Source organism: Oncorhynchus mykiss, chromosome 3 (genome assembly GCF_013265735.2).
Source record: "Oncorhynchus mykiss isolate Arlee chromosome 3, USDA_OmykA_1.1, whole genome shotgun sequence".
Classification (NCBI taxonomy): Eukaryota; Metazoa; Chordata; class Actinopteri; order Salmoniformes; family Salmonidae; genus Oncorhynchus; species Oncorhynchus mykiss.
This window is the reverse complement of record NC_048567.1, coordinates 82,870,893-82,884,030: the sequence shown is the minus strand read 5'-3', so window position 1 is coordinate 82,884,030 and position 13,138 is coordinate 82,870,893. Positions and strand designations below refer to the sequence as shown.

At 44.5% G+C, this 13,138-nt stretch overlaps 1 protein-coding gene across 3 annotated transcripts in view; it reads right to left on the bottom strand.

Annotated features, from left to right (window-relative positions):
- The window catches only part of LOC110519361 (dnaJ homolog subfamily B member 6-like), a 42,639-nt gene that overhangs the window by 13,995 nt on the left and 15,506 nt on the right, over positions 1-13,138 (bottom strand). For all 3 annotated transcript variants that reach the window (XM_036975343.1, XM_036975341.1, XM_036975342.1), the window contains exons 3-5: positions 7,348-7,457; positions 7,174-7,230; positions 1,033-1,149 (exon numbers count right to left, since the gene is read on the bottom strand). In XM_036975343.1, coding sequence (XP_036831238.1) covers positions 1,033-1,149; positions 7,174-7,230; positions 7,348-7,457 — 284 coding nt within the window. The remainder of the gene's footprint in view (positions 1-1,032; positions 1,150-7,173; positions 7,231-7,347; positions 7,458-13,138) is intronic.

The window sequence follows — 13,138 nt, the reverse complement described above, 5'->3', positions numbered from 1 at the left end:
TGAGGACAGTGATAACAGAGAGGCTATGAGGACAGTGATAACAGAGAGACTATGAGGACAGTGATAACAGAGAGACTATGAGGACAGTGATAACAGAGAGACTATGAGAACAGTGATAACAGAGAGACTATGAGGACAGTGATAACAGAGAGACTATGAGGACAGTGATAACAGAGAGACTATGAGGACAGTGATAACAGAGAGACTATGATGACAGTGATAACAGAGAGACTATGAGGACAGTGATAACAGAGAGACTATGAGAACAGTGATAACAGAGAGGCTATGAGGACAGTGATAACAGAGAGACTATGAGGACAGTGATAACAGAGAGACTGATGACAGTGATAACAGAGAGACTATGAGGACAGAGATAACAGAGAGACTATGAGGACAGTGATAACAGAGAGACTATGAGGACAGTGATAACAGAGAGACTATGAGGACAGAGATATCAGAGAGACTATGAGGACAGTGATAACAGAGAGACTATGATGACAGTGATAACAGAGAGACTATGAGGACAGTGATAACAGAGAGACTGATGACAGTGATAACAGAGAGACTATGAGGACAGTGATAACAGAGAGACTATGAGGACAGAGATATCAGAGAGACTATGAGGACAGTGATAACAGAGAGACTATGAGGACAGTGATAACAGAGAGACTATGAGGACAGTGATAACAGAGAGACTATGAGGACAGTGATAACAGAGAGACTATGAGGACAGTGATAACAGAGAGACTATGAGGACAGTGATAACAGAGAGACTATTAGGACAGTGATAACAGAGAGACTATGAGGACAGTGATATCAGAGAGACTATGAGGACAGTGATAACAGAGAGACTATGAGGACAGAGATAACAGAGAGACTATGAAACATAGAAGAAGCAGGTAGTGTTCTGCTTTGTGTGAACTGCTGTGATTCACCTACGGACTGGTTTCCCGGTCAGATTTAGCCTCGACTAAGGAACACATAAAGACGTAGGATATTGTTGAAGGACCGTAGGATATTGGTCAGACCCACCGAAGAAATTTGCAAAAGGATCCTGGCCTCCAAAGAATTCCTGAAACACTTCCTCTGGACTCCGGAATGTAAAGGTGAACCCTGGGAAGTCTTCTGGAGTGGGATGGCTACTGGAGCCTGGTGGGAGGGAGGGAGGGAGGGAGGGAGGGAGGGAGGGAGGGAGGGAGGGAGGGAGGGAGGGGATACATTTTGATTGATTAATAGGGACACTACCAACATTGTTGATCAAAAACAGAACAGAATAGAATAGATTATGTAATTGTAGACAACTCTATAAAACTTGACATGCGTAAACCCCTGGTTCTATGAGAATACAGTGAGATGTCACTTATGGGATACATCTTAGGGCAGGGTCACAAGCTCAAAGTATCCAATCACAAAGCGTCTGTTGGAGACAGACAGGTCGAGTGGCGAATGAGGTGAACAGCTCTCCTCCATAAACAAAAGAGCCAGAACGCCTGCCGATTGGTCATTCACGAACGTACCGCTCTTCCTTTTTTACGGGAAAAAAGTGGTCACACATCTCACTCGTATTCTCACAGAACCACGTGTTCCTTATTATGGTGTATGGCCAATTCCCGTGACTCAGACCTGGTCTCCCGAAACCGGGGTAGTTCCAACAGCATCACCCCCCCGAACACTGAGGACGGTATACGCCAATGAAGGTGCCATTAATTGCAGGAGGTCGCCCAAGACACAAAGTCTTGGTCACTCTTGTGCCATCCAAGTAGGTGCTGGGCATAAACAGTGGAAACGGCCTTCTTTCGAATAAGTAAATGGAGGCGGGTTGAAAGCATAAGCTCTAAGACGAAACCATTGTAATTGCAAGGGTGTGATAACGCGTCCAAGTGCGAAGAGATCTATGGTGGCTAGACATTATGGGCTAAAAAATGTCAACATTTTAAATCTGGGTTTATAAATATCCGGATTCTGTAATCCTCTGTTTTGCTATAGCACGATCAGATCCGATCTGGCTGTTTTTGAGACTTTTTTATTTATTTGTTATTTTTCAGAACATAATCGGATAGGATCATTCTGATCCAGATGTCACAATCTGGCCTTTCTGTGATTTGAACAGGCACCTCGCCATCTACTGGACAGGTTGTGTTACTACTTCTACACTGTCATAGGGAAACAGAGATGAGTAAACTACATGAATAAAGATACCTAGATTTAAAAAATAATAGAGCCTGCATATCCACTTATAAGTGCGTAGATGCATTTATTTGACACTTCTCAATATAACAACTGATCACATACCTATACTACAGTCAATTTAACATAAACCTTTGGGGGTGACAGGTAGCCTAGTGGTTAGAGCGTTGGACTTGGAACCGAAAGGTTGCAAACTCAAATCCCCTGAGCTGACAAGGTACAAATCTGTGTTCTACCCCTGAACAAGGCAGTTAACCCACTGTTCCCCTGAACAAGGCAGTTAACCCCACTGTTCCCCTGAACAAGGCAGTTAACCCACTGTTCCCCTGAACAAGGCAGTTAACCCACTGTTCGCCTGAACAAGGCAGTTAACCCACTGTTCGCCTGAACAAGGCAGTTAACCCCACTGTTCCCCTGAACAAGGCAGTTAACCCCACTGTTCCCCTGAACAAGGCAGTTAACCCCACTGTTCCCCTGAACAAGGCAGTTAACCCACTGTTCCCCTGAACAAGGCAGTTAACCCACTGTTCCCCTGAACAAGGCAGTTAACCCACTGTTCCCCTGAACAAGGCAGTTAACCCACTGTTCCCCTGAACAAGGCAGTTAACCCCACTGTTTCCCTGAACAAGGCAGTTAACCCCACTGTTCCCCTGAACAAGGCAGTTAACCCACTGTTCCCCTGAACAAGGCAGTTAACCCACTGTTCCCCTGAACAAGGCAGTTAACCCCACTGTTTCCCTGAACAAGGCAGTTAACCCCACTGTTCCCCTGAACAAGGCAGTTAACCCACTGTTCCCCTGAACAAGGCAGTTAACCCACTGTTCCCCTGAACAAGGCAGTTAACCCACTGTTCCCCTGAACAAGGCAGTTAACCCCACTGTTTCCCTGAACAAGGCAGTTAACCCCACTGTTTGACTCACCTAGTTAAATAAAAATTAACTTGTAAGAAACTGTTCTAAACTTCCTCACATTTCTTGGATTTAGTGCCCTTCATCTTTTCTAAATCCACCCTGAATTCACCCTTGGATCAAGATAATCCAGATTTTCAGCATCAAAACTATCCTAATGACTGTCTTTTGAATTTTGAAAAAATGCAAAAACGTCAATTAATCCTGAGTAAAAGGTCAAATTGGATGAACAAATCCTTACCCCTATCTGGAGGATCAGAAGCACATATTTCAGTTGTTTTTAGTTTAATATTTCAGTTATTTATTTATTTTTTCAATTTAAATTCTAACATTTAATCCTATCTGATCGCTGAAATCCGCTTAGGTAACTTTTGAAAAACTGGGCCGAGGGAATGGAATCTCCCCCATATAGGGGGTTCCCTCTGGACAAAAAGTTTCACATTCAATACACCTGGGACTTGAGTCACGCATAGTAAAAGTAGGTATGCTCTGCTCCACAGAATAATCTTAACAGTAAGTCTGTGTAGACACAGAAGAGCGTGTGCCACCCTGGGGGTTGATGTACACCACAACAGTAGTCTGTGTAGACACAGAAGAGCCTGTGCCACCCTGGGGGTTGATGTACACCACAACAGTAGTCTGTGTAGACACAGAAGAGCCTGTGCCACCCTGGGGGTTGATGTATACCACAACAGTAGTCTGTGTAGACACAGAAGAGCCTGTGCCACCCTGGGGGTTGATGTACACCACAACAGTAGTCTGTGTAGACACAGAAGAGCCTGTGCCACCCTGGGGGTTGATGTACACCACAACAGTAGTCTGTGTAGACACAGAAGAGCCTGTGCCACCCTGGGGGTTGATGTACACCACAACAGTAGTCTGTGTAGACACAGAAGAGCCTGTGCCACCCTGGGGGTTGATGTACACCACAACAGTAGTCTGTGTAGACACAGAAGAGCGTGTGCCACCCTGGGGGTTGATGTACACCACAACAGTAGTCTGTGTAGACACAGAAGAGCCTGTGCCACCCTGGGGGTTGATGTACACCACAACAGTAGTCTGTGTAGACACAGAAGAGCGTGTGCCACCCTGGGGGTTGATGTACACCACAACAGTAGTCTGTGTAGACACAGAAGAGCGTGTGCCACCCTGGCGGGTGATGTACACCACAACAGTAGTCTGTGTAGACACAGAAGAGCGTGTGCCACCCTGGCGGGTGATGTACACCACAACAGTAGTCTGTGTAGACACAGAAGAGCGTGTGCCACCCTGGGGGTTGATGTACACCACAACAGTAGTCTGTGTAGACACAGAAGAACGTGTGCCACCCTGGCGGTTGATGTATACCACAACAGTAGTCTGTGTAGACACAGAAGAGCGTGTGCCACCCTGGCGGTTGATGTATACCACAACAGTAGTCTGTGTAGACACAGAAGAGCGTGTGCCACCCTGGCGGTTGATGTATACCACAACAGTAGTCTGTGTAGACACAGAAGAGCGTGTGCCACCCTGGCGGTTGATGTACACCACAACAGTAGTCTGTGTAGACACAGAAGAGCGTGTGCCACCCTGGCGGTTGATGTATACCACAACAGTAGTCTGTGTAGACACAGAAGAGCGTGTGCCACCCTGTGCCACCCTGGCAGTCGTATTGTGTAGACACAGAAGAGCGTGTGCCACCCTGTGCCACCCTGGCAGTCGTATTGTGTAGACACAGAAGAGCGTGTGCCACCCTGTGCCACCCTGGCAGTCGTATTGTCCGCCCCTGACCAGGATGTGACAAATTCAAAGGAAAGGGCAGGAAGTGAATCAATGCATTAAACACTGTCAGCAGTTCAAAGGTCATTTATATACGTGTGGCGGAGCTGTGTGGGGACCACAGTCCGTTTATTTCTCTTCTCTCGCGAACTGCGCTCACACCCTCTGAGTGACACATCTGTCGTCACCCCCTTTCCTCAATGACAGGGGGTGAAGAGCGGATGACAGCGGATGACGGGGGGGGGGGGGTGACAGGGGAAGTGCCTGAAATGAAGATGGAGGGGCTCCTCCAGTGACGAAGAGCTGAGAGACCGTCCTCGGTCACCGCTAGCTGACAGTTGCGCTGCCGTTGGTGTTGGACACAGGCGAAGGGCAGCCACCCAACGCTGAAAGCCTCTCATTCTCAATAGTCCCTGTGGACACTACTGAGACGGTGGATACCATCAACCCCAGCAGTCGGAGACACATTGTGAGCATGACGGAGCAGAACAGGGCAAGGGCCATCCAATAGCCCAATAAGAGAGAGAATCCAGCCTAACGCCAGGTCTGGTTTGTCTTGAACTCTGTGGTTACGAGGAAAGGCGTGTCTCGAAGCGCTTGCTGCTGTGTAGGGGAGCAACGCAGGTAATTGACTATGTAGGCGGAGACTCTTGGTTCTCAGGGGCGGTAGTGCCGTCTCCACACACTTGCTGAACAAACAGGGAGTTGGTGCTAGCCTGAAGGGAACAGCGACCGTATTCGTAGGCTGTGCCTCAAAAAGGCAAACCTGAGAAACCTTCTGTTAAAATAAGCATTCTTGCATGTTGACTGAACTGAACCAGTCGCCTTGATGAATAGAGTGAGAGAGCACGTTGAAAGTAAGCATACGGCTCTGGCTCTCTACCATTAATGGTAATGCTCTGATAGCCCCTTCGCTTAATCAACTGTTTGTTTTTTTCCTGCTCTAGTATGCGAGCCGAGTCGCCAATCGCTGTTCAAATGAAAACTCTGTTGAAAACGGGTGGTTTCATAGCAGTGAACTGCAGTCTACATCCCTCTGTGACTGTGGACAAGACCCAGCGATGGACATGCGCTTCAAGACTCCAAATAGTCTAATGACTCTGGCTCGCCAGGGGTGCCGGAACACCCTTCTGGTGGCATTGGAGAAAAGTTACCCCGTTATTTTGTATTTTTTGGGTCTGTGCTCTTGGCAAGCCGCATGGATGCGACAGATACTTATTTTTGTATCTGTCGGCGGTTGAAAGACTGGTATTTGGGGACAGTGATTGGTGGCGACTGAGGGAAGAGCTTTGGGGGGGTTGGGGGGGGGGGGGTTGAGTGAGTCTTCCCTGTGGGGGTTTCAGAAGGGGTTTCAGAAGCATAGAAGTTGCCCCCTCCTTGCTTTGTGGAGGGGTAGACAAAGTTGCCACGGTACCTAGGTCTACAGGGTAAGAAGAAGTTTGAGACTTCACCTTCAAACTTTTGTCGCATGGTAGCGTCAGAAGGCCCAAACAGTTTGTTAGCCGTGATAGCCTTTTCCTTGTCCGAGAGGCTGGGCAAGTTGAACCCTTTGTGTGGTTAGCTAGCCAAGTTAGCAAGTCTTTGCGGCAAGGGCTAACCAAGGCTCAATAGCTAGCCATGTGGCGTTAGCTAAACTGAGACTGACATTCAGCAGTGTTAACCTCAAGGTCCTACATTCAGCAGAGTTAACCTCAAGGTCCTACATTCAGCAGAGTTAACCTCAAGGTCCTACATTCAGCAGCGTTAACCTCACGGTCCTACATTCAGCAGCGTTAACCTCAAGGTCCTACATTCAGCAGAGTTAACCTCAAGGTCCTACATTCAGCAGAGTTAACCTCAAGGTCCTACATTCAGCAGAGTTAACCTCACGGTCCTACATTCAGCAGCGTTAACCTCACGGTCCTACATTCAGCAGAGTTAACCTCAAGGTCCTACATTCAGCAGAGTTAACCTCACGGTCCTACATTCAGCAGTGTTAACCTCACGGTCCTACATTCAGCAGTGTTAACCTCACGGTTCCTCTGATAATGGTTCACTAGGAAGAAAGGAATCTAGTCGTGCTAAGGGGAGTTTTTTTAGTGAACGCAGTCACTTCCGCAAGGAAGACAGGCGAGAATGACCAGTTGGCGAACGAGTGGCTCCCTTTACGGAGGAGAGGGGCTAACCTCATTCGACACTTGACCTGTCTTTCTCCAACAGACGCTGTGTGATTACATACTTGGAGTTTGTGACTCGTCCTAAGGCGTATCCCATAAGGGATACCTCGAAACGTGTTTTAGAAACAGAATCACAAGAGATAGAACAGAGAAGATTCCTTCACCTGTGTTGTTGGGAATTCGGTCTTTGCCATAGGTATCATACGCCTCTCGTTTTCTCCCTGTAAAGATAAGGAGACGTATTCTCACTGTTGTTAAACACGAAGTCCACAGAACAGTGGAGAAGGGGTAATAATTAGGTTAATTATAGGTTTAAACCAGGTTGAGGTTTGTCTTACGGTCTGACAGAACTTCATAGGCCTCAGCCAGCTCCTTAAACTTCCTCTCTGCCTCCTCCTTGTTGTCTGGGTTCTTGTCCGGATGCCATCGCAGAGCCTGTTTCCTGTACCTTCACACACAAACACAGTGACATATTCAATACCACAAGTAACCATTTTCAAAGCTACATTGTTGGCCTATAAAGGAAAGGTATTAAAGCAGCGTCTTATTTTGAGAGCAACGTTTGAAGACAAAAGTCTTCCCTTTTGGAGGGGAAACAGAGGACAAGCCTAAAAGACTATAGAAGACTATAGGAAACATACAGTGGGGCAAAAAAGTCTTCCCTTTTGGAGGGGAAAAACAGAGGACAAGCCTAAAAGACTATAGGAAACATACAGTGGGGCAAAAAAGTATTCCCTTTTGGAGGGGAACAGAGGACAAGCCTAAAAGACTATAGAAGACTATAGGAAACATACAGTGGGGCAAAAAAGTCTTCCCTTTTGGAGGGGAAAAACAGAGGACAAGCCTAAAAGACTATAGGAAACATACAGTGGGGCAAAAAAGTATTCCCTTTTGGAGGGGAACAGAGGACAAGCCTAAAAGACTATAGAAGACTATAGGAAACATACAGTGAGGCAAAAAAGTATTCCCTTTTGGAGGGGAAACAGAGGACAAGCCTAAAAGACTATAGAAGACTACAGGAAACATACAGTGGGGCAAAAAAGTATTCCCTTTTGGAGGGGAACAGAGGACAAGCCTAAAAGACTATAGAAGACTATAGGAAACATACAGTGGGGCAAAAAAGTATTTAGTCAGCCACCAATTGTGCAAGTTCTCCCACTTAAAAAGATGAGAGAGGCCTGTCATCATAGGTACACTTCAACTATGACAGCCAACATGAGAAAAAAAATCCAGAAAATCAAATTGTAGGATTTTTAATGAATTTATTTGAAAATTATGGTGGAAAATAAATATTTAGTCAATAACAAAAGTTTCTCAATACTTTGTTATATACCCTTTGTTGACAATGACAGAGGTCAAACGTTTTCTGTAAGTCTTCACAAGGTTTTCACAAACTGTTGCTGGTATTTTGGCCCATTCCTCCATGCAGATCTCCTCTAGAGCAGTGATGTTTTGGAGCTGTTGCTGGGAAACACGGACTTTCAACTCCCTCCAAAGATTTTCTATGGGGTTGAGATCTGGAGACTGGCTAGGCCACTCCAGGACCTTGAAATGCTTCTTACAAAGCCACTCCTTCGTTGCCCGGGCGGTGTATTTGGGATCATTGTCATGCTGAAAGACCCAGCCACGTTTCATCTTCAATGCCGTTGCTGATGGAAAGAGGTTTTCACTCAAAATCTCACGATACATGGCCCCATTCATTCTTTCCCTTACACGGATCAGTCATCCTGGTCCATTTGCAGAAAAACAGCCCCAAAGCATGATGTTTCCACCCCCATGCTTCACAGTAGGTATGGTGTTCTTTGGATGCAACTCAGCATTCTTTGTCCTCCAAACACGACGAGTTGAGTTTTTACCAAAAAGTTATATTTTGGTTTCATCTGACCATATGACATTCTCCCAATCTTCTTCTGGATCATCCAAATGCTCTGTAGCAAACTTCAGACGGGCCTGGACATGTACTGGCTTAAGCAGGGGGACACGTCTGGCACTGCAGGATTTGAGTCCCTGGCGGCGTAGTGTGTTACTGATGGTAGGCTTTGTTACTTTGGTCCCAGCTCTCTGCAGGTCATTCACTAGGTTCCCCTGTGTGGTTCTGGGATTTTTGCTCACTGTTCTTGTGATCATTTTAACCCCACGGGGTGAGATCTTGCGTGGAGCCCCAGATCGAGGGAGATTATCAGTGGTCTTGTATGTCTTCCATTTCCTAATAATTGCTCCCACAGTTGATTTCTTCAAACCAAGCTGCTTACCTATTGCAGATTCAGTCTTCCCAGCCTGGTGCAGGTCTACAATTTTGTTTCTGGTGTCCTTTGACAGCTCTTTGGTCTTGGCCATAGTGGAGTTTGGAGTGTGACTGTTTGAGGTTGTGGACAGGTGTCTTTTATACTGATAACAAGTTCAAACAGGTGCCATTAATACAGGTACTGAGTGGAGGACAGAGGAGCCTCTTAAAGAAGAAGTTTCAGGTTTGTGAGAGCCAGAAATCTTGCTTGTTTGTAGGTGACCAAATAATGTGATTTTCTGGATTTTTTTTTCAAATTTTGTCTGTCGTAGTTGAAGTGTACCTATGATGAAAATTACAGGCCTCTCATCTTTTTAAGTGGGAGAACTTGCACAATTGGTGGCTGACTAAATACTTTTTTTGCCCCACTGTATGCAGAAGACTGACAGGACACAACATCTGATGCAGGAGACAAAATCTGAGCATTGAGCTTAAAGAAAGAGGATCGTTGGTAACTCAATGCCCGTCCAGGTGACAAAGAGAGAGAGAGAGAGAGAGAGAGAGAGCGAGAGAGACAGAGAGAGACAGAGAGAGACAGAGCGACAGAGAGAGACAGAGAGAGAGAGAGAGAGAGACAGAGAGAGACAGAGCGACAGAGAGACAGAGAGAGAGACAGAGAGAGAGAGAGAGCGACAGAGAGAGAGAGAGAGAGAGAGACAGACAGACAGAGAGAGAGACAGGGAGAGACAGAGGTAGAGACAGAAAGAGAGAGAGAGAGAGAGAGAGAGAGAGAGACAGAGATAGAGAGACAGAGGGAGAGAGAGAGACAAGGAGAGACAGAGGGAGAGACAGAGGGAGACAGAGGGAGAGGAAGAGAGAGAGACAGAGAGAGAGAGAGAGAGAGAGAGAGAGAGAGAGAGAGACAGACAGACAGAGAGAGAGACAGAGAGAGAGACAGACAGACAGAGGTAGAGAGAGACAGAGGTAGAGACAGAGAGACAGAGAGAGAGAGAGAGACAGATGGGGATGAATCATCCTTATTTAAACTGTGCTGAGTCATGAAACGGAGTGTGCATCCCAAATGGCACACTATTCCCTACATAGTGCACTTCCCTGTCTGGAGTTGGTCAAAAGTAGTGCACAATATAGGGAAAAGGGTGCCATAGGGCTCTGGTCTAAAGTAGTGCACAATATAGGGAATAGGGTGCCATAGGGCTCTGGTCTAAAGTAGTGCACAATATAGGGAATAGGGTTCTATAGGGCTCTGGTCTAAAGTAGTGCACTATATAGGGAATAGGGTTCTATAGGGCTCTGGTCTAAAGTAGTGCACAATATAGGGAATAGGGTTATATAGGGCTCTGGTCTAATGTAGTGCACTAAATAGGGAATAGGGTTCTATAGGGCTCTGGTCTAAAGTAGTGCACTATATAGGGAATAGGGTTCTATAGGGCTCTGATCTAAAGTAGTGCACATTATAGGGAATAGGGTTCCATAGGGCTCTGGTCTAAAGTAGTGCACTACATAGGGTATAGGGTATAATTTGGGATACAGTGAGTAATTAATGTTTAAAAAGGTTTCTGTGTCTGTCCAGTAACTCTATCAGTCTGTGTGGTTGAGCTATCAATAGCTACCGTAAGGATATACAGATAAACCTCACCAGTCTACGACTTAACCTGTAACTAACTAGACAGATAAACCATACCAGTCTACTATTTAACCTGTAACTAACTAGACAGATAAACCACACCAGTCTACTATTTAACCTATAACTAACTAGACAGATAAACCTCACCAGTCTACTATTTAACCTGTAACTAACTAGACAGATAAACCACACCAGTCTACTATTTAACCTGTAACTAGACAGATAAACCACCCCAGTCTACTATTTAACCTGTAACTAACTAGACAGATAAACCACACCAGTCTACTATTTAACCTGTAACTAGACAGATAAACCTCACCAGTCTACTATTTAACCTGTAACTAGACAGATAAACCACACCAGTCTACTATTTAACCTGTAACTAACTAGACAGATAAACCACACCAGTCTACTATTTAACCTGTAACTAGACAGATAAACCTCACCAGTCTACTATTTAACCTGTAACTAACTAGACAGATAAACCTCACCAGTCTACTATTTAACCTGTAACTAACTAGGCAGATAAACCTCACCAGTCTACTATTTAACCTGTAACTAGACAGATAAACCTCACCAGTCTACTATTTAACCTGTAACTAACTAGACAGATAAACCTCACCAGTCTACTATTTAACCTGTAACTAACTAGACAGATAAACCTCACCAGTCTACTATTTAACCTGTAACTAGACAGATAAACCTCACCAGTCTACTATTTAACCTGTAACTAGACAGATAAACCTCACCAGTCTACTATTTAACCTGTAACTAACTAGACAGATAAACCACACCAGTCTACTATTTAACCTGTAACTAACTAGACAGATAAACCACCCCAGTCTACTATTTAACCTGTAACTAACTAGACAGATAAACCTCACCAGTCTACTATTTAACCTGTAACTAACTAGACAGATAAACCACACCAGTCTACTATTTAACCTGTAACTAACTAGACAGATAAACCTCACCAGTCTACTATTTAACCTGTAACTAGACAGATAAACCTCACCAGTCTACTATTTAACCTGTAACTAACTAGACAGATAAACCTCACCAGTCTACTATTTAACCTGTAACTAACTAGACAGATAAACCACACCAGTCTACTATTTAACCTGTAACTAACTAGACAGATAAACCACACCAGTCTACTATTTAACCTGTAACTAACTAGACAGATAAACCTCACCAGTCTACTATTTAACCTGTAACTAGACAGATAAACCACACCAGTCTACTATTTAACCTGTAACTAACTAGACAGATAAACCTCACCAGTCTACTATTTAACCTGTAACTAGACAGATAAACCACACCAGTCTACTATTTAACCTGTAACTAACTAGACAGATAAACCTCACCAGTCTACTATTTAACCTGTAACTAACTAGACAGATAAACCACACCAGTCTACTATTTAACCTGTAACTAGACAGATAAACCACACCAGTCTACTATTTAACCTGTAACTAACTAGACAGATAAACCTCACCAGTCTACTATTTAACCTGTAACTAGACAGATAAACCTCACCAGTCTACTATTTAACCTGTAACTAACTAGACAGATAAACCACACCAGTCTACTATTTAACCTGTAACTAACTAGACAGATAAACCACACCAGTCTACTATTTAACCTGTAACTAACTAGACAGATAAACCTCACCAGTCTACTATTTAACCTGTAACTAACTAGGCAGATAAACCACACCAGTCTACTATTTAACCTGTAACTAACTAGACAGATAAACATCACCAGTCTACTATTTAACCTGTAATTAGACAGATAAAACTCACCAGTCTACTATTTAACCTGTAACTAACTAGACAGATAAACCACACCAGTCTACTATTTAACCTGTAACTAACTAGACAGATAAACCTCACCAGTCTACTATTTAACCTGTAACTAACTAGACAGATAAACCACACCAGTCTACTATTTAACCTGTAACTAACTAGGCAGATAAACCTCACCAGTCTACTATTTAACCTGTAACTAACTAGACAGATAAACCACACCAGTCTACTATTTAACCTGTAACTAACTAGACAGATAAACCACACCAGTCTACTATTTAACCTGTAACTAACTAGACAGATAAACCTCACCAGTCTACTATTTAACCTGTAACTAGACAGATAAACCACACCAGTCTAATATTTAACCTGTAACTAACTAGACAGATAAACCTCACCAGTCTACTATTTAACCTGTAACTAACTAGACAGATAAACCACACCAGTCTACT